The sequence below is a fragment of the Misgurnus anguillicaudatus genome, chromosome 19, assembly GCF_027580225.2.
Source record: "Misgurnus anguillicaudatus chromosome 19, ASM2758022v2, whole genome shotgun sequence".
In the NCBI taxonomy this organism is placed as follows: domain Eukaryota; kingdom Metazoa; phylum Chordata; class Actinopteri; order Cypriniformes; family Cobitidae; genus Misgurnus; species Misgurnus anguillicaudatus.
Window position 1 is genome coordinate 33,713,898 of NC_073355.2, and position 24,650 is coordinate 33,738,547.

Below are 24,650 nucleotides of genomic sequence, written 5' to 3' on the forward strand. Positions count from 1 at the left end.
GATAAACCTTCTAATGTAGTAAAAACCAAGAATGTATGTCTTAATGCGGTTCCTCTATGCTAAAATATGTTATGATATGTGTACTGTATGTGATTTGGTGATTATTGACTGCTCTGTTGTTGTGTATTGGATTCTCTATAGGGCTGGTTTGCAGGGAGGAATTTGGCTGTATCACAAGTCACCACCAAATACTTCTTGTGGGTAGACGATGACTTTGAATTCTTGGATGAGACTCGCATTGAGAGCTTTGTGGAGATTATGAAAGCAAAACCAGAACTGGATGTTGTAAGCATCACATTTCCTAAAGTAACATATTTATAGCAGCAGAAACAAAATCAATATTTCATGTCCATGTCGTAATTTGGTTAGTGCCTGTTTAAGACATGCCAACAGACACCAACAAACAAACCCATTCTATTTGTTGATCAGTTGTGTGAATTAGTTTGTTGGGGTTTGCTGTATAGTGATAGGCCAAAATATTGCAGAGGCCGATATATCGGCTGATATGTGAAATTTTTTATGTTTTATATGCACATTGGACAATAAATCTTTTAATCGGCCAGTTAATTTCTCTATTACTTAAATTTCTTTTCAAGCCAAAAGTCTGACAGACAGTAAAATGAACAATTATTATTCACTTTTTAACATGACGTTATGTTGTATCACACACAACACCACACTATTTCAACACAGTTATTTAAACAGTACCATGAGATGTCAGATCCACATTAATTATGTCTTGTAAATAGGTTTTAAGTACTATAAAAGGGTATATTTATAAATGTTATGCATAACAAATGTTTATTTAGTTTCACCAATTTTCTGTTTTTCTCATATTTACTGTATAACATTCGTGTTATATCGGCCCTGAAATCGCCAATTAAAATCACCCAATCATTTATGTAATCAATATTTTGCAGAAGAATGTATTAATATCTAAAGAATTACTTTATTTTCTGACATGAATTATTATAAAAGAATGCTAATACTTCTTATTCTGTCTCTTTTTTTCTGTATAGGTTGGTGGAGCGGTCTCAGGTGAACAGTATTATTTCAGTCTTGAGTATATTGAAGATGAAGAAGGTGGCTGTTTGAGGCGTTTTCAAGGAAAGCATCATAAACCACTTCCGGGATATGATGGCTGTTTTTTTGTGGACGTGGTGGTGAACTTTTTTTTGGCTCGGACTGATGCAGTGAGAAGAGTTGGATTTGATCCCTTTCTGAAAAGAGTAGGACACACCGGTGAGTGCACCAGAAAGTGTTAATGGGGATTCTCTAAAGTCCAATGCGGCTGACGTGGAAACCAGGAAGCTATAAAAAGAGCAACAGGCAATGCCGACTTCAGCTAGATTGTGCCGAAGCAAGGCGTGACAGGGATACAGGGAGTATGGCAGGGAGACGCAGCGTCTCGTTCCCTTATCGGGGAACAATGGTTACATACGTAACCTGAAACGTTCCCCTTGAGGGAACTCGAGCTGTGTCACCGAAGCTATGCTAGTGTTCATGAAAGTTCATATTTTGGGCAAACGTGAACTGAACGTACTGTATTAATGCCTGATGAACGTTACTGTGAACTCGTTGATTCTGGTGTTTGTGAACGGCACGCTCTCTCAGTTTAACGTTGTTCAATATGGTGCCAGATTTCAATAGAGTCTTCCAGGTGAAAACTCGGCTAAAACACACTGTAAACAAGCCTTAATGTGTAGCGGAAAACATCCAATCTGGCAACACCAGCCATCAGTGTTTCACGACTGCATGCGTCATCAAAACAAAAAGCAGCATGGAGGTGACGCACTGACTCCGGACGCTGCTGAAATCCCTGCCACACCACAGTGCGCCACTCACATAGTTTTACATTAAATAACATCACATCTGTCCCAAATCATTAACGATTAACATAGGCTGCTAACGCATATTCTGGATTTTGAAATAGACTCTGAAATAGCTCACGCTATTTAACGTGCAGTGTGCGATACCTGCAAGTTGTCCTGCCTACATGCGACGCCGCGCAGAGCTTTCTCGCCCTGTATGCGACTCCCTTGAAGCACACGGCTAGCCTTTCAAGATATGCAAATACAAAAATTAAAAGACAGTCAATGCTAATGTAAACCCTGGTTGGATAAGGATTTAAAGTTGGATATAAAGATGAAATCTACACATTTAGCTTCAGTGTTAAAACTGATAAAATAATTGCTGTCTGTGGTTCTACAGTATAGACCCCTTCACGGTTCACGTCACAGGCGGTTCCCACTGCGCATGTCGGGGTCAGAAAAGTCATTACAGCAGATTGAGTTGTGTATTATTCCGTATCGTAAAAAATGCATTCTTGCATAGTGGGCTTTGAAAATCGCACCAGGTCTTTCGTTTATTTTTTGAGATTCATGCAGAATCTCAAAAACAAAAAAATACAACATCTGCGTCTGCAAGCAATTAACGTGCAGACTGGAATGCAAATATCAAAGAGGCTTGTGTTTGTAGTGCTCACTTCATTTGAGGTAAGTCATCATTTTTCAGCCCTGTTATATTAAATTATAAAGCCTGGATGGTATGAACAGTTTGACCCCATGCTGCGCGCGCACCCGATAGTCATTCAATGTTTACAAACCTTGAAGGGGTCTATATGGGCTATAATGGCAATCATTTAAAAAAAATAATATGGGATAAAAACTATTAATTAGAGAGAATACTCTGGGCTAAAATTAACCAATCGTCTATGTAGTTTGAGACACGGATGCTCCGGAGACGCAACAGAGCCAGCGCTGCATCCATGCATTTTGTAAATGTATGCGGTGACAGAGATAGACCGAAAGGGAGAACCCGATATTGGTAAGCCACGGCCCCGAAGGCAAACCTCAGGAATCTCCTTGTGTTGCGGGAGGATAGATATGTGAAAATATGCATCTTTTAGATCTATCGTCACAATCCGGTCCTTGTTTCCACACTTCCTGGTTTTCTATAAGGGGGACCAGCCTCACAAGACTAGCTTCTGATATACTGCTTAAACTTTTTCGGGTGCACTGAACCAGACTGACAGGAGTTCAAATGTACGATTTTTTCCATCCTCGTCCTCACCAACCTTGTCGTAAAACTCATTGCTGCTTTGTCACCTCCATGCTGCTTTTGGTTTTGATGAAGCATGCAGCAGTGAAACACTGGTGGCTGGTGTTGCCAGATTGGGTGTTTTCTGCTACACATTAAGGCCTGTTTACAGTGTGTTTTAGCCCGGTTTTTGCCTGGAAGAAATCTGGCACCCTATTGAACGACGTTAAACTGAGAGAGCGTGTCGTTCACAAACAACAGAATGAACGAGTTCACAGTAACGTTCATCAGGCAGTAATACAGTACGTTCAGTTCACGTTTGCCTAAAATATGAACAAGTTCATGAACTATTGTTCAATTAACTCATTCAGGCACAACACTGTCTGCCTCGGCAGCAGCAGGACCAGAACCGTGAAGAACACGCAGTTCAGCACACTCCTCAAAGAGTGCCAGCCGCGAGGGCAACGTGCAGAGCGGCATCCGTTCACAATGTGCACAACCAATCCCTGACCGTGCATGTTGCACATAACACATAGAGGATGCGAGTCCTCGCTCGTAAAAAAAAATGAGGACACGAGGAAGCACACTCTTTAAAACCTTTCTTAGACATGATAAAGACACACAAGCTTGCTGAAGCACAAATAGCTGAAGTCGGCGTTGCCGGTTGCTCTTTTTATAGCTTCCTGGTTCCCAAGTCAGCCGCCCATGATGTGTCATTTGACCATTGGATTGATTTGACATACGTGCTTCAGACGCAATCACACAGAGGGCGTTCCCAGCTTAGCTTCGGCGACGCAGCTCGAGTTTCCTCAAAGGGGAACAAATGTTCATCTTTGAAGCATACACATTTTTCCATCTCATTCATTCATTCATCTTTCTCTTTTGTTGTTCATCTTTACCGTCATCCTCCAATGATCTGTAGAGTTCTTCATCGATGGACTTGGAAAGCTGTTGGTGGCGTCCTGCAAAGATCTCTCTATTGGCCACCAGATACATGATGCACATGAAGAATATGATGTTTATAGGACTGAGGGGGAAAGTGAGAGAGAGAGAAAATATGCCCATCATTTTTACAAGAATTATCTGAAATGTATCAAATACTGAAAGGTTTTTGTTTCTCTGATTATGTTTTTACTGTACTTTAAAATGTATTTACATGCTGATACAGACTTTGCATTCTCCTGCTTAAAAAACAGATATGTAATATATTATTTTTATACTGTACCATTTTTATACAAAATATTAATTTGCTAATTTTTCCCACACATTTATTCATTACTTCAGTAAAGTAAAGCAAAAGCAGTCTGATCTGCTAATGGTTTGCCAGTGTGAATAGTTTACCAGTCAGTTTTATTTATTATATTATTTTAATCTACATAATGTTCAATCTGACCCACAAAAGAAAGAAAGGGCTATAAATCAACTCTAAAATAAATCGATTTATTAATGTTTCGTAAATCATATGAATGATGTACATATCATAAATGCATTGTGAATGTGATTAAATACATTTATTTATTTGCATTTTCACACATAGTTGTACTTTATTGTGTGTGGCTAAAATAAAGACATTAGACATAAATAATAATCATACTATTTACTATTAATAATGTAGCAAGAAATAAACATCTAAGTGAAACTTTAGTGCCATGTCCTTTAGGTACACTGTTAAAGGTGCTATATGTAAATGATCCGATAGAATAGAGGAACCATGGCTTTATGGTTCTATAAAGAACATCCAAAGAACTTTTCTCTTGAAAATAAGTTTTTCTTTGTAGTGAAAAATGTCATTTAATCACAAAGGGGGAAAATCAAAGAAAAAAGTTCTGATGTGCAGCAAAAGATTGTTGTGCCTCACAAATAAAAAAGTGTCTGTAAAAATGTACTAAAGCATTAAAAGTCCCATTTCTACTATCAGGAAAATAATTAACAAGTTCAAAAGACCTGTATGTTACTTTTGTCCCAGCTGTCTGGGTCAAAAGTAACAATGCGCTACTTTTGTTTATAGTGAAATTATGGTTGTTTTACATTTTTACAAAATTCCACCTAGTATTAAAGGTCACATTCTTTATGATCCTATTTTTTTAACCTTAGTTAGTGTGTAATGTTGCTATAATAGCATAAATAATACCTGTAAAATGATAAAGCTCAAAGTTCACTGCCAGGCGATATATTTTCTTTAACAGAATTCCCCTTTTAAAGCCTACAGCGAACGTCCAGTTTGGACTACAGCCCTCTACTTCCTGCTTTAATGACATCAGTACAGTTTTTTGACTAAACTCCGCCCACAGGAATACGTCAGTCACCAGCTAAGCTAACAGCAAGCTAAGCTGCTATCCAATCACAACACACATACGTATTTCTGAAGGAGGGACTTAGAACAAGGAAGACATCATGCCGTTTTTTAGGACAGTGAAAACAGTGCTATACAAATAAGTAAATTGTGTGAAAAAAGGTTTTTTACACATGAAACATGAACACAGGTTATATTGTGCACTGTAAACACAATCAAAGCTTAAAAAATCACTGAAAGAACGGGACCTTTAATAGACCACACTTGTGAGTTATTGACCATAGCAAAAACGTCTCTGTGTCTATAACATTATCTTTTAAAATAAAAAGATAATGTTATAGATGGTTCTTTGGACCCCGCTCTCCCCTACTAAGGAAGTCCATGGGTACTGTCTGTATCTGTATGCCTACCATTATTTCTCAAAATATCTTCCTTTGTGTTTCCCTTACGAAAATTAACCATGGTTTTATTGTGGTAAAAGTGTAGTAACCATGGTTTTTTGGTCAATTGATTACTATGAGCAAAACCATGGTTTTACCACACTAACCATGGTTTAACTATGGCTTTTCAAAACCATGGTTGTCAAAACCATGGTTATTTTGTGGTAACCATGGTTTTATAACAGTAACCATGGTTTTTTGGTCTTAACTGTAGTAAAACCATGGTTAATTTTCGTAAGGGTTAACAGAATAAAGAAACTCATACAAAAATGCTGACACATTTTTATTTTATTTTGGGGTAAATCTGGATGTTACTACACAGAAAGGATGTGTTAATTTTTAACACATTGTTTTGTGTTATCCGATTTAACACATTATGTGTCATTTCATGTTGATTTTGTGTTCAAATAAATAAAAGGGACAATACAACCCAAAGTGTGTTGTTCCAAAAATAACACAGATATTTGTTTAGTTAAGGACAACACATTAAATTATTTTTAAGAATGTATACATGTGCATATGTCTTTGCACGGCATATCAAATTGTGACGTAAAAGTGGTTAACCACATGTAAGTCACATCCTCTATGCGTGCTCTCTAAAGATTAAATTAGTCTATAAACCACATTGCGGTTTCAAAGCTCGCAAAAAAGCAGTGTCCAGATCTGATTTTTTTATAAATTAGGAAGTGGTTTTCTATCTTGCAAAATTGCAAAATTCTTTGAGATTTTAGATCAGAAAGCAACCAAAGTCCATGGTTACTAAGGCCCTGTTTGCAGTTTGGCCATTTGTCCACAAACAAATGCAGTATAAAACTGAACTTTTATGAAAACAACTGCTAGGGTGAAGATTTTCAGAAACTCTGTTTGCAGCGTTGTCATGTAGTCGGTGAAACCAGACTTTTTGGCTTGTGACAATGAGTATGTTTACATGCACAGAATAGGCGGATAACTATCAAAAATCTGCTTATTATAGAAAACTGTTTTCATGCATTTACATGCAAATCAATAAACCGGCTATGCAGACAACTGCGTTTACATGGGAGAATGATCAGTTTTCTCGCAGGCAGTGACGTCACCACCTATAGTACATAATGGTCGTTCAAAAAGCCAACGCCATATCTGTCTTAAGTTATACTGTTGTATCTCTTCTCATGCTTTAGAACCTGTAAATGTAACATGAGCTTCTATTTTCACAGTTTCTCTGCCAACTGCTTTAGTCAAGCGGAGACTTTTATGCGTTACTTGTGCTTACGTCTGCGTGTGACTTTTATCTTTCATACGCGGAGACATGCGCACATGGACAAAACCTGAGAAAGTCGGTTAAGGCGTAATGAGCAAAAAACTACCTGTGCCGATCAGTTTTTGCTTACGCCGTTTATGGGCATTCCCCGATTAAGGAAAACCGTTTTACGTGTTTACGTGACCCCACACGTTATCAGTTTATTAAGCATACTCGGCGTAAGACTGTGCATGTAAACGCACTTATTGTTGTTCATGAGATTTTACAATGGCTTCTAATTGGCCAACATAGCTTTATGGTTATGGATATATCGGCATCTGTTGGTTTGGCAGGCTTTTTACTGCGCTTTTGTACCATGTATTTGCATGTTCATGTGGACGTGGAGATTTTTTAAACAAAGGAGGGGAAAACTGTGTTTATAAAAATACCTGTGTGCATGTGGACGAGGCCTAAATAACTGTTCTGCCATGGTTATCTTAGGGCCTGTTTACACGAGAATGCTTGAGGGTGAAAACGTAAAAAGATTTTAATGGATGTGTCTTTCGTTTACACAGCGACAGCGTTTTTGGGGCTTTAAAACGTAAAAAAGAGAAACAACCTTTCAGAGTGGAAATCTTAAAAACGCTCTACTATCACATTCCCGTCTAAAGAGTAAAAACGCAAAAGTCTGCTCACGATGGTTCTCGTCACGTACGCGTTTACGTCACAGGTATGCGCCAGTTCAGGAAAATAACAACAAACATGTTGGATTATTTCCATACGTCGGACCTTCAAGTTGCCATAACAGCTCTGATAAATATACAAGAGTCTTTCCAGCAGTTGTACGAGATATTCACAGCTAGTATTACTGATCAGAGAAGGCGAATTAATTATCTTGATTGTTGATGCGCCAATTCGTCAGAGGCAAACCAGATGGCTTTGGACGAGACCTGGGAGAACAAAGAAGGTTGTATGCAGGCATGCAGACTTGGTGTTGTTGTGTGTCAGTGCTTCACATTGCCACCTAGCCGCCTGGAGTGCATACTACATCAAATATCACACACTTTTGCGTCACCATATGCACGCAGATTTCCCCCTCAAAACGCTCGCATAAACGTGGAAAGAATGTGATAACGCAACGGCACTTTGGGGTTTTCTTTTCACACCGTTTCCGTGTAAACGTAGCCTAAGTCACTCTGACGTGAAACTTATAGAAAATAAGTGGGGTGAACTGAAGAGGATAGATGACCTGGGAATTTGAAGGATTTGAAGAGATTTGGTGTGGAGGAATGATGTCTGATCTCTTGTCGGGTATTCTCCAAATGGGTGTCATTACTTGTGGCAACAGTACTGGAATTTTTTTATCATCAAATCATCTTTTACTTAAATGAAAGGTTCAAGTTTTGAGCAAGGCACCTTAACCCTAATTGCTCCCCGGGTGCTGCCCACTGCTTTGGGTGTGTGTTCAAGACTTGTAATGCAGGTGTGATGTCAAATTTCAAGTATGTCAATTTCACTTTCATATTTACCCAGAGGGTCAATAATCCTGAGCGTGACTGTATAACAGTGCCATTGTATTGTCTAAAGGAATAGTCTACCCTTTTGCCATATTAAACTATGTTATTACCTCAACCCAGACGAATTAATACATACCTATCTTTTTTCAATGCATGCACTGTACAGCGCGTTGTGAATGTGTTAGCATTTAGCCTAGCCCCATTCATTCCTATGCTACCAAAAAAAGTTTTATTTTGTGGCACCATACTTACTGGTATAACTCCTCATGTAACGGTCTTTAAATAGGGAAAACACGGAAGTGTTTGGTGGCTTCCCTGTTTGGTACCATAGGAATGAATGGGTCTAGGCTAAATGCTAACACATTTACGATGCGCTGTACAGTGCAAGCATTGAAAAAAGATAGATATGTATTCATTCGTCTAAGTTGAGGTAATAACATAGTTAAATATGGCAAAAGGGTAGACTATTCCTTTAAGATGCACACCAGTATTGGTTTGTTTGTAAAAACTACTTAAATGTCCTAAAACTAAGACCTAGTCCTGGATTAATCTAAACTCTGTTTATTAACATTAATATAATATCATCATTGTTGGACAAAGTGGAAACCCATTTAATATTTGCTAAAGCCTATCTGACAAATTCAAATATTTTTATATAATTTTTTGAGAAAAATGTTTACCTGGCCCTAAAAGTATTTGAGCCATCACCAACAGACCCTGTGTAATAATGTATACTGTATGTGTATGAGCAGGTGTTGAACGATCATACATCAGCACACAGGAAACTATGATTATATTGAGGAAGCTGACTCACCAGAACGATCAGACAAAGTTTCAGTGTTCACTGCGGTTCAGTGTGGCTTTATCTTATGGTTTCTAAATACATAAGGCGCGTCAGAGGGGACAATATAAGGTACTGTAAATTTAAATATTTCTTTCTGTTTCTTTGAACGTAGACATGCACAGACTGTACAGTTGACCAACTTATTTTTGAATGTATGTTGTTTTAATGTACCGTATATGTTTAATGTTTTTTTGTAAGTATTTTTTGTATATGTTTAATGTAAAGGTTTTTTTAAGATGCAATAATAGTTGTTAGATGATAAAATATGTGCATTTAAATGACCCTAAAATAAAAATTCTGTCATCATTTACTCTTCTTCGTGTTGTTAAGGCTGTATGAGTTTTTTCATTCTATTGATCACAAAGGAGGATATTTTGATAAATAGTGATAACCACATAGTAGATGGTAGCAATTGATTTCCATAGTAGGAAAAATACTAAGTACGTCAATGGGTACCATCATTTGTATGCCTACCATTATTCCTCAAAATATCTTCCTTTGTGTTCAACAGAAATAAAGAAACTCATACAGGCTTAACAACATGAGAAAGAGTCAATGATGACAGAATTTTGATTTTTGGGTGAACCATACATTTAAAGTCCCATCTTACCATCTTTAAAGCTACTTCGTTAGCTACTACATTTTTATAAAAGTTACTGGCAGCTAGTTGCCAGTAATATTGTAATTTCTACAGAAATTTTTTTATAGTGTATGTCTTTGCACGGCATATCACATTGTGACGAAAAGGTAGTTAACAAAGCGCAAGTCACATCCTCCATGTGTGCGGTCAAAAAGTAAAATTACTCTCAAAACCACACTGTGGTTTCAAAGCTGGAACGAAAGCAGTGTCAAGATCTGAAAAAGTGGTTTTCAATCTAGTCCCAGGGGACCCACTGCTCTGGATATGTTGTATGTCATCTTTTACTGACACAGCAAGTTCTGTCCATGGATCTCTCCCTTAAAGGCGGAGTCCATGATGTTTGAAAGCCAATGTTGATATTTGAAATCACCTAAACAAACACGCCCCTACCCCAATAGAATCTGGACCTTCTGTTGATAGACCCGCCCCACACATACGCAAACCGGCATTTGATTTGATTTTATTGGCTATAAGTGTGTTTTGGTAGTCGGCCCGTCTCCTTTTCCAACGCGTTTTTCAAACATCGTGGACTCCGCCTTTAATGATCTGAATCAGGTGTGTTAGATGAGGGAGACATGCAAAATGTGCAGAGCTGTGGGTCCCCTGGGAACAGTTTGAAAATTGGCTGGATTAGGTTTATGGATGGGCAATTATGCTGCCTTTACACATTAATCCCTATAGTCGAGACATGTCCTAATGTATATGTCTAATGTTTTTGTTTAATCAACTCAGATTTACAAGTCATATCAACTTACTATTATTTATCTTGACTTGAGATAATTTGCTTAAAATATGAAGGTGACTTTTTTTAACTATATGTCTTCCTTGTTCTAGGAAGTCCCTCCTTCAGAAATACGTAACGAGTTCTGATTGGGTAGCTGGTTTAGTGTGCTGCGATTCACAGCAGCTTAGCTTAGCAGTGCCGTTTGCGCTCAGCTGGCGAATGACGTATTCCTGTGGGCGGAGCTTAGTCAAACACTTGCTTTGACGTTATCGGGAAGTAGAGGGCTGTAGTCCAAACCGGCCGTTCGCTGTATAGGCTTTGAAAGGGGAATTCTGTTAAAAAATATATATCAAAATATATTAGCCTGTTGTGTTTGTTGCACTAGTGCTATGCTATTCTTAAGAATAATGAAGGAAAACAAATTATTTTCTGGTGTTTTGTAGTTTTTGATGCGAGTTATGATTGTGCTTTTCAGATCCTCCACTATGATTAAACTTCACAGACTAAAACTTTTCCTGATTTTGCTCTGTATGACCATGCTGTGCATTTACATTAGTTTATGTGGACTGCTGAGGAATCCAAGTCATCTTTACATGCCGTCATCTTGGTACGATTATCTATTCTTCTTTCTTAGTGCATTTCTTGCCATTTATTTCATGACTTCCTCTATAATTCCTGAATTCCTATAATTCCACCCCATCTTTACTGTTTGATTTGTTTAATCAACCAAGTACAGTGGTTGGACAATGACATTGAAACACTGGCTAATGGTATATGCAGGAAATGATGGCCAGTCGTCACTGGTTCCATCAGAAAGAGTATGGTTGAGTAAGCAGATCCATAACACAGCTCCCCATAAAATATTAGATAGACATTTAAGATTTCAAAAAGCTGGGGTAATAGGGTACTGTTTGCATACCTCCTAAGAGGATAAACCACATTCAACAGGACAGAAGTAACTGTTGATGCAGATAGAAAGCTATCTGAAAGGGATTATACTTCAGCCTTTAGGGGTTGGGTTGGGTTAGGGGAAGGTGATAGAATATACAATTTGTACAGTATAAAAACTATTATGTCTATGGAAAGTCCCAATAAAACATGGAAATGTGTGTGTGTTGAGAGTTCAGACATGCATCTGTGTTGTATTTAATTTCTCATCCTTATCCTTTATAAATTTGTATATAGTGTATAGTTATACATTTATATTTTCCACATATTATTCTATTTTACTTGACTATGTTATGTTTTGGTGCTTTGTTGTCTTCATAAGTAGTTATGGGTTTCCAATGGTCACCATCTCAAGGTTTTTATTGAAGTCAAAGGACAATGTTGTCAAACATTCTTTTTTCACTGCTGGTATAATAACTGTCAGTCAAACCTCTTAACTCTGCCCCCTGTATCGACCGGAGTTCCACAGCAGAGCAGCTGAATGTCTTGCAACGGTAAATAAATGTCCTGTTGTTTGACTACAACGTTGTCTCTTTACGAAATAAACTCTAGTATGTCCATAATATTTTATGAATTTGAGCTGGGTCGAATTTATCCATAGACGGGATTGAGAGAGTGGGCAATTAGGGCCCTAAAAAATCAGAAAAATCTAGCTAAGACCAGCATGAGCTTGGTCTCCCAGTTTGGTTTTAGCTGGTCTAGCTGTGTTTTGGTCATTTTTTAAGCTGGTCTAGCTGGACTTAGCTGGTCAGGCTGGAAGGCCAGCTGACCCACCAGCTTGACCAGCTTTGCCAGGCTGGGAGGACCAGCTTAAACCAGATACTGCCACCTTAAACCCGCAAAAACCAGCTACAGCTGGATTTTTCAGTGGGGGCACAACCAAGGGTCCAGACTGCAACCAAATGGAGTTTTTGACACAGCGCAAGCTGGTTTCTTTTCAAGTAATCACGCATGTGCAGGGCACCCGTGACAACAATATGGAATGCACAATCACGTTTTTACCGCATATTTGCATGACACGTCAATCGTTTCTTGTCCCCATGCACTCACAGTTAAATCTACTGATGGGTTTACGCAGCCCAGATAAAGTCAGCACATCTCATTCAGAACTGCGAGAAGACGCGCCTGTGAGCGTTTAATTAGACATTGCAGATAAGAGAGAACTTTTAGCCTACATTAAGACCAAAAACATTATAGATAAGAATAAAGGTCTTAGAAATCAGTGCCCAGGTAGGGTAACTAGCCATAATTTATGCTTCTGGCAGACGCTTTTATTCAAAGTGACTTACAGTGTATCAAAGATATTTATTTTCATGATACGTTTGACAGAACCCAAGTGCAAGACACAGATGTATCAAAAATAAGAATTTACTGTAACAAAAACACAAATCAACAACCCACAAGGGGGCAAAACAACATAACCAGGATAATAAATATGAGGGATAACACTAAACTGGGTAACACTGAAATAACTAGATAGAACACAAAACACTGGAAAAAAATAGACTAAACTGACAAAGTACTCACATGGATATAACAAGGCATGGAATCACACATGAAAAACAATGAACAGGCACAGAGTTACAAACACAAAGACCTTAAGTAGGGGAGAACTAATGAATACAACAGGTGACATGGATCAAACAATAAGGGTGACAAAGGAGCGAGGTAAAAGTGACAAGACACCGGGAACAAGTGGTCTAGTAAAACCAATACTCAGACCACATGATCCCACACAGAACATGGGCATGTCATGATCCTGCCATAAGACTAGATTAAACAAAGGATAAGCTGGCAGAATCATGACATAACCCTACCCCCCACCCCCTTAAGGAGCGTATACCAGACGCTCCCCAGGGGAACACTAAACACGGGACAAAACTGACTGCATACAAGACATAACTAGATTGAACATAACAAATAACAACAATGGCAAACAATGCAGGATAACAAGAGGGTTAGGGTGGCACAATAAAAACAACAAACAAGGGAGGGGGGCAGAGGAACAAAAAAGTTCACAGGGGAATGTCCAGACAGGGTGGGACTGGGAGTGTACGGGGTCTTGGGTGAGGTCTGTGGATGAAGAGTACAGGCGGGCTTGGTGAGGGGGGCAGATTTGGTAGAGGACCAGGCAGACGAACCAGACGACAGTGCAGGGAAGTAACCGGCTGATGAATCCGGTGAGAAAGGGGGCGCTGCGACCAGCAGCGGAGACGAGACGGGGACCATAACTGGAGGAGCTGCGCAAAGCAGCGGAGAAGAGACAGGGGATGCTGCATCCGGCAGCAGAAACAAGACAGTAGACGCTGCAGCGCCCCTTGTCTTGGCTTCCCAGCCCGCTGCAGCGTCTCCTGTCTCGTCTCTGCTGGCTGGGAAGCCAAGACAAGGGGCGCTGCAGCGGGCTGTGGCAGGGGCTGCGCCGGCTGTGGCAGGGGCTGCGCCGGCTGTGGCAACAACCCCCTCCTCTTCTTCTTCCTCCTTGGCCGAGGCGCAGAAGCCACGGCAGGAGACACAAGGACCCCTCGGATGGTGAATCCCACAAAACCCTCCTCTCCCGTTTTCCATGAAGGGAGACAGGTGGAGTGAAGCTTTCTGGGGTAGGAGAGGAGGGCCTCAAATCGCTTAAGGCCACAACCCCCATGGCTCTATCCTCCATAATGGGGGAAAGCGGGACGAGAAGAGAAGCTCTGGTTGCGGCCGCCATCTGGCGATTAGGAGCACGAACAGACATGGCGGCCCCCCAGAGGAGGGTGTTCTATGGATCGCCAACCTGGTACCTCGAAAACAGTCAAAGTCTCTGGATAGGCCCATGTGTCTGCTGGGTTCATTTGGCCTGTTCATTCAGTCACTATAAGTTTGACAGAACCTAAGTGCAAGACACAGATGGATCAAAAATAGGAATTTACTGTAACAAAAACACAAATCAGCACCCACGAGGGGGCAAAACAACATAACCAGGATAATTAATATGAGGGATAACACTAAACTGGGTAACACTGAAACAATAACTAGATAGAACACAAAACACTGGAAAAAAATAGACTAAACTGACAAAGTACTCACATGGATATAACAAGGCATGGAACAAGGCATGGAATCACACATGAAACAACAATGAACAGGCACAGAGTTACAAACACAAAGACCTTAAAGAGTAACTAAACCAACTTTTTTTTAGTTAATGATCTGTAAGAATGATGCTTTATTAGTGCTGTTCATTGATTTTAGTAAGTTTTTTGACATTTGGATATAAAGTGTTTCAATACTACAATATGGTGTAAAAACGCCTGAGTGCTGCCCTCTTCAGGTTGAACGGTGGCTACTGCAGTTGAATTTTCCTATTGGATGTTGGGTCCAAAAATAACTTGTGACGTAAGCAGGTTCAAGCTCACCACGCCCTTGTTACGATCTCACCACACACTTGGTACTTGGTTTCAAAGAAAACTATATGCAATACACGCTTACCACGCAAGACTCCATTGCTAAACAAAAAGCATGTTGAGGTTCAGTTAAAGTTTGGGAAAGAGCATTTGGAAAAGCCTGTTGATTGTTGGGAGACTATCGTATGGTCAAATGAAAGGGAAATTCTGGATAAAAATCTGCTGCCATCTACCAGAAAACTGAAAATTAAAAGAAGGTGGACATTTCAGCAAGACAATGATCCCAAACACAAGGCAAAGGAAACAATGAAGTGGTTTCAAAGAAAATCAAGTTGCTTGAATGGCTCAGTGAGAGAACTGAAGATCAAAGTTCATAAAAGAGGCCCAAGGAACCTTCAAGATTTAAAGACCATTTGTGTGGATGAATAGGCCAGAATTACTCCTGAGCAATGCAGACGACTGGTTTCTTCATACAAGAGGCATCTAGAAGCTGTAATCATCAACAAAGGCTTTTCTACAAAGTATTAAATAAAGTGTGTTCAATACTTATTCCCTGTGTTATTTCACTTTACTTATTATGACTCAACTTGTATACTTAAATATTCTGATTTCTTTGTATGAATTCAATATTTGGCTTGATGGCTACATTTGGTGAACATTTTGTGTCAATAGCCCACTTAGAAATCCCCTTACTGATAAAAATGCTGATGTGTCAAATACTTATTTTCCTCGCTGTACTGTATATAACAAGCAAAATAAACAACACGTAGATTACCTAGGAAACCAAAAATTTTTTTATTTTCGACAAAGTATTTCTTCAAGAGGTCAGTTTAGCCACTTGTCAGACCATTAAACAAACAGAAACTGGAAATAAAGTTCCAACCATACGCGTAATCATGTCACCGCATGTGCGTCCGAAGCAGTCTATAGTGTACATTTAACACTGGTGATTTTGCTGTTTAGTAATGCAATGCTCCACCAATGGAGCTATGGGAACACATTAGTTATATTTTTTTTATTTGTTTAGTGTCCTCAGCGATATATCAGGCCTCAGTGGAAGCAATTCATTGTGTGGCAAAAACCAAACAGACCTTTATCAGTTTCTACCATCAGATCAACTAGATGACATCATTAAAAGCAGAGCAAAAGAGTACAGGGAACATCAGCTCAGGTATTTTCATGCACAGTTTGCTTTATTCTTTAGAAATGCCTTTATAAATGTAAACAATGAGTTACAGGTATTTTTGGCATGAATCTTTCACAGAATGAAGACAAATACGGACATTCTCATTGCAAGGGCCAACTCTCCTCTCCAATATCCCATCAGAGGTTTCAATGTAGCTCCTCTACAAAAAAGTCTGATACCAGGTCAGCCTGCCTATTTCTTTCAGCTCAATCATTTTCAGCAATGTTACTTCACTGACTTAATCCACAGCTTTATTGGATATTATATTTTTTATTTGTTTGATTTATAAGTGAAATAATATTGCGTATTTTTCAGGTCTTGCCCTGGATACACAAAAGAGGGAAGTTTACAAGGTGGGTTATTAAAACACAACCCTTTCTGCCCATGTGCTGTGCATGTATTTACATTAAAATCCTTCTTTGTGTTAAAGGTTTAACGTACCCTTCACTCTTACATGTTGAGTCAAGTGATTATCACATAGAAAACAAAATTTCCATATTCCGGCGGTCCACTTTTTTGAGGGCGCTCGATGCAAAGTTCATCACAACATGTATATAGCCCATCATGTGTGTGGTTCCTTTTTTTAAAATATGTGTTCAGCATGTCGAGTGAACCTGCATCACGTGCATCACGTGTCATACGTGCTTGCTGCAGATGCGTCCAAAGGGTTTTTAATAAAAGAGACGCTCGCGTTTGCCAGATACTCGCATAATATCATGCGTAATCAAAGTTTACAGTTAAAGGAGTGTCTTGCGTGTATTTTGTGAACGTGAGGATCTCTTTTATCATAAACAGTTTTGAGGCGTGTGGAGCAGGCACTTATTTTGACAAAACACATGATGCACACAGGATCTCTCGACACAGAATGCTGAAAAAGGGAACCACAAACATAACACTTATCTTGAAGTAGCGCCCCTCAGATGAGCAGTCACCAGCCGCCACTGCCAGTTCTTGATATTTCTGATAAGGGGAAGTCAACATTTTTTTCTGGTTGTATTTTAATAAAAAGACTGAAAATAATTACCAAAACAACAAATCTAATGGTGACATGGTGGCCTGAGATGTTTTTACAGTATATCCATTAAACACCATCATGTGCATAAAGGTATCTTTAAGTGTGGAGAAAGGTGTGCTGTCAGTGGATGATGGTGTAAATGAAGAACATGTGAATGGACAGGGTGAGAGTAAATTGACTATCTCATCCTCAAGCCTCAAACAAGTCAATGATCTGCTGAGTAAAGTGACCTACACCAGCACCATCTACCACATCAGAACATCAGACTTGGGTAAGTGCTCTTATTTGGACAGAAATAGAGTTACATGGGAAAGTTAGTATTGTTGTAGTATTGTTTCTTCTTAATTGTGACTGACTACTTACTCATTCATTCATTTATAATCTTTCTGTGTGTCTGTGAAAATGTTTTGCCTAAAATTAGTGCAACATTAAAAGGTACATCAAACCAGTAAAAAGCTGACAGCAATCTAACATCTGCTTTGATTTAAAAAAAAAATCATTATTAATGTGAAATCTGTGTTATGCATGAAAATATTTGTTGTGAACTTATTGATAGAGATATGATTACAATGACAAATCAATGACATTAAACATGTTTTCTTTGTAGTTTATTTTAGTTTTGAAGACAGTGAGGCTGTATTTCCAGTCATAATCAGAAGACCTGCAGTTCCTGTTCTGTTCAATCCAGGAAATGGTATGACTACACACAAAGCAGTCTGTTAGGTCCTCTTTTAGACAATAATTTGACAATAAGCTCTTAAACGGAGGTGTGAAATAGTGAAGTATTTATACTCACTACTAACGTATCTGTACTTTATCAGTGTTTTTCTTTGGCAAACTTTTACTTCTCTATATTCTGATGCATGATATTATACTTTTCATTCCACTATATTTCATACAAGTTGTTTTTACCCTTAATTCTTAAGTAGCCTACATTAAAAATGAATACTTTCCTATTAAAAGTAACATTTAAGTGTTAGGTTTTTAATATAAATAATTATTAAATGAAATTTTATATGAAATGTAGTCGAGTAAAACATTTACAATTTAGTGAAGAAAATGAAAAATACTCTAATAAAGTACATTGAAAAATGTACTGTAATGTATGTCTTCTGAGATCTTTGGGTCTTTTTTTCTTTCTTTTTTTTCTTTTTCCTTTTGTTTCTAGGAGGTGCATGTAGTTTAATAAATACTGGAAAAAAATAATTTTGCTATTTGATATGTATTTGATACAGATTAATATCTGTAAAATATGTTATCTCACTAAAACATCTGACTAAAATAAAATAAAAATGTCTCAAGTTACTCAACATAATATTGCTTTCCTGAGAAGAGAGAATGAGAGCTGATATGTTTGGGGAAGACCTGACGCATCGGCTGTTGATGCAATGGCAAGACGCAAACTCGAAAGGGAACCAAATTACAAAACACTTTTGTCTCTCTTGCACAATTTAGATATCAACTCACAGGTTACTATTACAACAAAGACATTTCTGAGATATAACAAATTAAAAGTCCTCATCAAGAGTATTCGCAAGGTTTACCAGAAAATCAAGATCATCATTGCTGACGATAACCCAAATCCAGAAAATCTGTCTGATGACAACATAGAGCAATACATCATGCCACCTGCACAGGTAGACGGTATTTCATGCAGCTTTTTGCCTGTATTCCTGTATTTTAATCTCTATCACATCAAAATTTTCTAGAGATGTCTTTTTCGTATCTATACGTGCTAATTCTGATCTGATAAACCTAAATAAAATGTGGTAAAAAAACAAGAATGTATTTCTCAATGGCTTCTTAATGCTAAAATGTGTTATGTTAAGTTTACTGTATGAAATTCATATTGACTGCTCTGTTGTTGTGTATTTGATTCCATATAGGGCTGGTTTGCAGGGAGGAATTTGGCTGTATCACAAGTCACCACTACATACTTCTTGTGGGTAGACGATGACTTTGAATTCTTGGATGAGACGCGCATTGAGAGCTTTGTGAAGATTATGGAAGCGAATCCAGAATTGGATGTTGTAAGCATTACATTTCCTACAGTAGGAACATGTTTATAGTAGCAGAAACAAAATCAATATTTCATGTCCATGTCGTAATTCGGTTAGTGCCTTTTTAACACATGCCGACAGACACCAACAAACACCAATAAACTCATTCCATTTGCTGATCAGCGTGAATGAGCTTGTTGGTGCTTGTCAGATCGTGTGCATTAATAATAAATGATGGTGATGGCATGACTGTGTAAAGTGAGAGACAAGGATTCAACTGGAATCCAGACTTCATGCACCAATATAAAACCCAATAAGACATAGAATATATGGCATCAAGACCAATCAAGGATTTTATTAATATCTTAAAAACTACTTTATTTTCTGACATGAATTATTATAAAAGAATGCTAATACTTCTTATTCTGTCTCTTTTTTTCTGTATAGGTTGGTGGAGCAGTCTCAGGTGAACAGTATTATTTCAGTCTTGAGTATATTGAAGATGAAGAAGGTGGCTGTTTGAGGCGTTTTCAAGGAAGGCATCATAAGCCACTTTCTGGATTTGATGGCTGTTTTTTTGTGGACGTGGTGGTGAATTTCTTTTTGGCTCGGACTGATGCAGTGAGAAGAGTTGGATTTGATCCCTTTCTGAAAAGAGTAGGACACACCGGTGAGTGCACCAGAAACTGATACAGCACATAGAGATATCTAAGGCAGTTGTCCTTGTCTAGGGTGCACCCCTTCATGCCAAAATTCATGACAAAACAATCGCAAGCTTAGGGCCCTATTTTAACAAAGTGCAAGGTTTGAAGCGCATTGCGCACAGTCTAAAAGAATGTGTCCGAATCCACTTTTGCTAATGTATCAACCGGAAAAATGGGTTGTGCCCCAAGTGCACAGTCTGAAAGGGTTGTTCCTATTCTCATAATGAGTAATGGGTGTGTTTTGGGCCAATAAAAAATGAGAGTCTCAGCTCTCATCAACTTTAAAAGCCAGTTGTGCTCACATCATGCAGATTACCTATTTAGATGGCAGAAATTGTAAACTGAAAAACTAAGCAGAGGAAGAAAACCCCCAGTTTAAGATTAATGCTAAAAATTGTGTTTTTTCATTTGTATTGAAATAGTTATTTAAAACCTTTAAAACTCATTTTCTTTTAGTCATGAAAATAAAATTGGCAGGCTTTTAGGTGAAATTATATCCTTCATGATCAGTGTAATCTCAAAAAATGATTTACAAATTTGCAAGAAAAGGTTTGTATTCTAAAAATACTTCATTTGTAACAAACAGGAGTTAAAGAATTTACAAACGTGTGGAGAGCCTAAACGTTTCAGCACTCAGACAGCGCCATGAGTTGCATTACTTATTTAATAATAAAATTAATTAATTAATAAAAGCATTACTTCAGAAAGATTCTCATCTCACCATATCCACAGGTACAAAGTCATCATATACAATAAATCCATGCGGCAGCATTTAAAAATAGATGCAATATTTGCATTTGTTTAAAGCAAAACATTCAATTAGGCCACTTGCCAGGCTACAGGTGAAGCAACTCTTTGTGCCTTCTAACATCTTGTAATCGATCCTCATTTATGTCCAAGGGACTCAATAATAATCTTTTACATTTCATTCCTTTAATTTTTCATATTTAAAAGCATTTGTGTGCTGCTGCGCATCCATGTGTGTGATAAGCAAACACGCGTTGTTATCTCATTTATAGGCGCATATTACTAACTCAGTCTTTAAATAACAAAAACAATATTGCGTCATTGACTTCAGACTTTAGACCAGGTTTTAGTTGGTCAATGGTGTAGTTTATTCTAGTTGCCTCAAAATAGCAACGCGCCAACAATGTGCCTGAACACACCTAGTTTTTAGCCCAAAATGCCCATGGGCGCAAAATTGGGTGCAAATGCATTTGCTATTTAAACAACGTTGCACTAAATGTGAAAATGATAATTACACCTGGGTGAAACTTGCAAAAAACAATTGCGCTGCATAGCGCCGGGTGTATGAAAGGGCCCTTAGAGTTTGAAGTAAACAAATCCTATTTCAATGTAGTGTTGTTGGTCAGTAGCCTTGTTATTCTGAGATTTAATTACACCGAATTTATGATAAATTAACACATTTTGTCATATGATGTGACATCTTTTCCATTTCATTTTTTTCATTTTCATCTCATTCATCTTTCTCTTTTGTTGTGCATCCTTACCGTCATTAATCTTTAGAGTTCTTCATCGATGGTCTTGGAAAGCTGTTGGTGGCATCCTGCAAAGATCTCTCTATTGGCCACCAGATACATGATGCACATGAAGATTATGATGTTTATAGGAATGAGGGGGAATGTGACAAAAATAAAAAATATGCCCATCATTTTTATAAGAATTATCTGAATTGTATCAAATATTGAAGGGTTTTTGTGGTCTCTGATAATGAGCATGACCAGTCTGATCTGCTAATGGTTAAACTAGGGAATTAGGACGATTCTAAGGGCCCATGAACTTTTGGGGGCCCCAGCCAAGGACTGTGCTGCGCGCACAACCCCCTTAGGGCCTTCTTGCTCTGCCCTGTCTTTACTCTTCGTTTTTAGCACCTTTTTCAATCCACTGGTCTCACAGTGTGAAGTGAACTTCAGAAGAAAACAAGGTGTGTGTGTGTGTGTGTGTGTGTGTATTTATTTACTATTTATCTGCATATAAGACACTTTCTTCAAGCAGTGGTACAGGAAAAAGTTTGCATCTTTCAGGGAGACTGATTATTTTGTAGGACAGCGCTCCATCACATGCATCACAAGTACTCCACTGCATGGCTGGCCAGTAAAGGCCTTAAAGGTGAAAAACTAATGCCATGGCCCCCTTCTTCACCTGACTTCAGGGCCGCATTAATGCATGGGCTTACCTGGGCTTAAGCCCAGGGCCTCGGGCTGGGAAGGGCCCCGAGATGCCGGAAAAAAATAACAACCGCATTTTATAAAAAGTTGATACTCCCTTCAAAATTATGCTTAATCGCTTTGCTTTGAATGTCCGTGCGTGAATGCAGTTCCTGCGCAAGAAAATCTCTCACTTACTGTAGGCTACCCTGCAATCATTAGTGAGCTTTTTAAAATTTCTGTCTGAAATATCCATTATTGCATTTCTGAAGGCAACACAAAGACAGCTTTCTGATAAAGTGACCACAAGTGCCTTTCAAGTGATGAACAAAGACGAAACTGAGGACGCGTTTTTATCTTAATATGAAAGACAACGTGTATATAAACATTCATTAAATGACTCCTCATAACATTTTAAAGCCAATATGTACAGAACAGCACACAAAGATATTACACAAAAAATTTTTGATAACTAAATCTAATAAATAACAAATTTGATTCTGGGAAGCCTATAAGTTCAGCGATCTTATTTCATTTTGAGATTTAGCGGGCAGGGAAATAAAAGACGAGAAATTACATATAATTTGTTACTGTAAATTATAAAAAAACAAGCTTTATATACAATTCCTTAAACGGTTCATTTATAACCAAAAAACACTGAAATTAATGATTTTATAGACACTATATATGCTTTATTATTTTGCACAGAAATATCTGATTGCTTTGATCATCTCTGTATTCACTTGAAACACCTGACGACTCTTATAACATTTGTTTCAGGAATCTCTTTTCTATCATTTGAAAGTTAACACCGACCATAATATTAAATCACAAGAGAGACCAACCCGGAGAGACAATTGTGTCAGATTCAGTAGAGATATTTTTGCTGTCATCACCAAAAAAAAAAAAAAAAAACTGCTTACCTGTTTTGTAGCTCAACCTTTGACAAGTTAAGCAACCTTTTTAAAAACATTTTAAAACTTATACTTGCCGAAAAAATCCGTTTGTTGATGTTTAGTTTGATAAACCCCTAAATATGATCACGCAGAGCACCTAGCACGTTCGGCTAAATTTAATGTGACAGCATGCAACAGCGCAACATCGACACAACGGAAAGGAATCCATAACTTACAGAACTTAAATTAGATCAGATTTTACCTTTACATTTAATAAAAAATAAAAACAAAATGAAGTCAGAATCAATAAGGTACAGAACATGGGTGCAAAATGCCTAAATGCGCAGGGGAATAAAACACAAGCCACAAATAGTTTAATCAGATAACACTAAATAATCTATCAATTAAATAAAAACAAGGAAATATTAAAATTAATTTTAAAATAACGAAAGTTTAGAATTGCCTGTTGAGTGACATTTTCTACGCGTCCCTTATTTAGAGACGCAAGCTGTTTTGGAATTAATTTAAAATCTTAAAAACGCTGCTAATATCAAACTTCTTTAAACCCAGATGTAAAAAATACCCTTTTAGTTTTTTTTCTTTTTATTTAATTACACAAGACCAAAAAAAAACTTGATAAAATGTTGCACTCTGATAATAAAATATTCATGAATATCTCCGTGTGACTCCGGTAGATGATCTTTTAATTACTTCTAGTCGAAGCAAGCTTTATGGTCAATCTAGGTGAATATAAAATAAATAAGTAAATAGATAAAAATATGAAAATGTAACATTTTAAAAGCTAAATTTAATCTGAAGATTACTATGAAATGAATTAAAATTAAAATAAAGTAAGCAAATAACAACTGAAACATTGGATTAAATCTTTCTAATTACCTTATTGTTTAAAATCATGTTGCTTGTTTTGAACTAAGTCAAAACTAATTTTTAAATAATAGAGAATACTGTAATTGTAAACGAATATCTGATTATTTATTTATTTAGGTGAAGATATTGTAAACGAATATCTGATTATTTATTTATTTAGGTGAAGATTAATGAGAGAGTTTTTTTATTAAACAATTCGATATGTTGGCACAAACGCTGCATGGACATAGATAATAATGAGCTCAGCAAGTTTGTTGTAATGCTTAATATGCTTTTGTAAATTCTTGTCAAAACAGGTGTTTTTGCGTTTCGGATCTATAAGTCAGCGTGAGTCTTGTTGATCTTAATAACTTTTTTACATAAATCAGTTCCCGAACTTTATCTCCCTTAATATCTCTGTAAACATCAAGCAAGTCCTGCATGTTTTTAAACCGAAACCAAGATAACATCAGACATGTATGAGTAGTATTAGGTTATATTTCACTCTCAGACAACTTACAAATAACGATCATTTTAGATGTTTAATTAGTATATTTATATCGCTAGACGAGGGATTAATGTAGGCTACTTATTTTTTTCTGAAAACATCCCACTCATTAAGACAGAATGGGTCTCATGATGGAACTGTGCTGACAGACACAATAAACGTTTAAAGGTGATGTAGCCTACAGTTTTGTCAATGTGCTTTCAAGTTTGTTATTTTAATGCTACAATAGAATGATGCATAGGCACAAGCTGTATGAGGCTTT

At 37.7% G+C, this 24,650-nt stretch overlaps 1 protein-coding gene across 9 annotated transcripts in view; it reads left to right on the forward strand.

Annotated features, from left to right (window-relative positions):
* Positions 1 to 21,905, forward strand: part of LOC129436405 (beta-1,4 N-acetylgalactosaminyltransferase 2) — an 88,975-nt gene extending 67,070 nt beyond the window's left edge. The window contains exons 4-11 of one of the 9 annotated variants that reach the window (XM_073857510.1): positions 16,309 to 16,412; positions 16,546 to 16,583; positions 17,336 to 17,516; positions 17,853 to 17,939; positions 18,701 to 18,882; positions 19,132 to 19,275; positions 19,693 to 19,915; positions 21,477 to 21,905. In XM_073857510.1, the coding sequence (XP_073713611.1) occupies positions 16,309 to 16,412; positions 16,546 to 16,583; positions 17,336 to 17,516; positions 17,853 to 17,939; positions 18,701 to 18,882; positions 19,132 to 19,275; positions 19,693 to 19,915; positions 21,477 to 21,658 (1,141 nt within the window). In that variant the 3' untranslated portion in view covers positions 21,659 to 21,905. Of the gene's footprint in view, positions 1 to 141; positions 286 to 1,019; positions 1,243 to 3,961; positions 4,960 to 16,308; positions 16,413 to 16,545; positions 16,584 to 17,335; positions 17,517 to 17,852; positions 17,940 to 18,700; positions 18,883 to 19,131; positions 19,276 to 19,692; positions 19,916 to 21,476 lie in introns of those variants that run through there. The other 8 variants (XM_073857509.1, XM_073857503.1, XM_055194520.2 and 5 more) reach the window with 8 other exon arrangements.
* Positions 21,906 to 24,650: the final 2,745 nt, after the last annotated feature.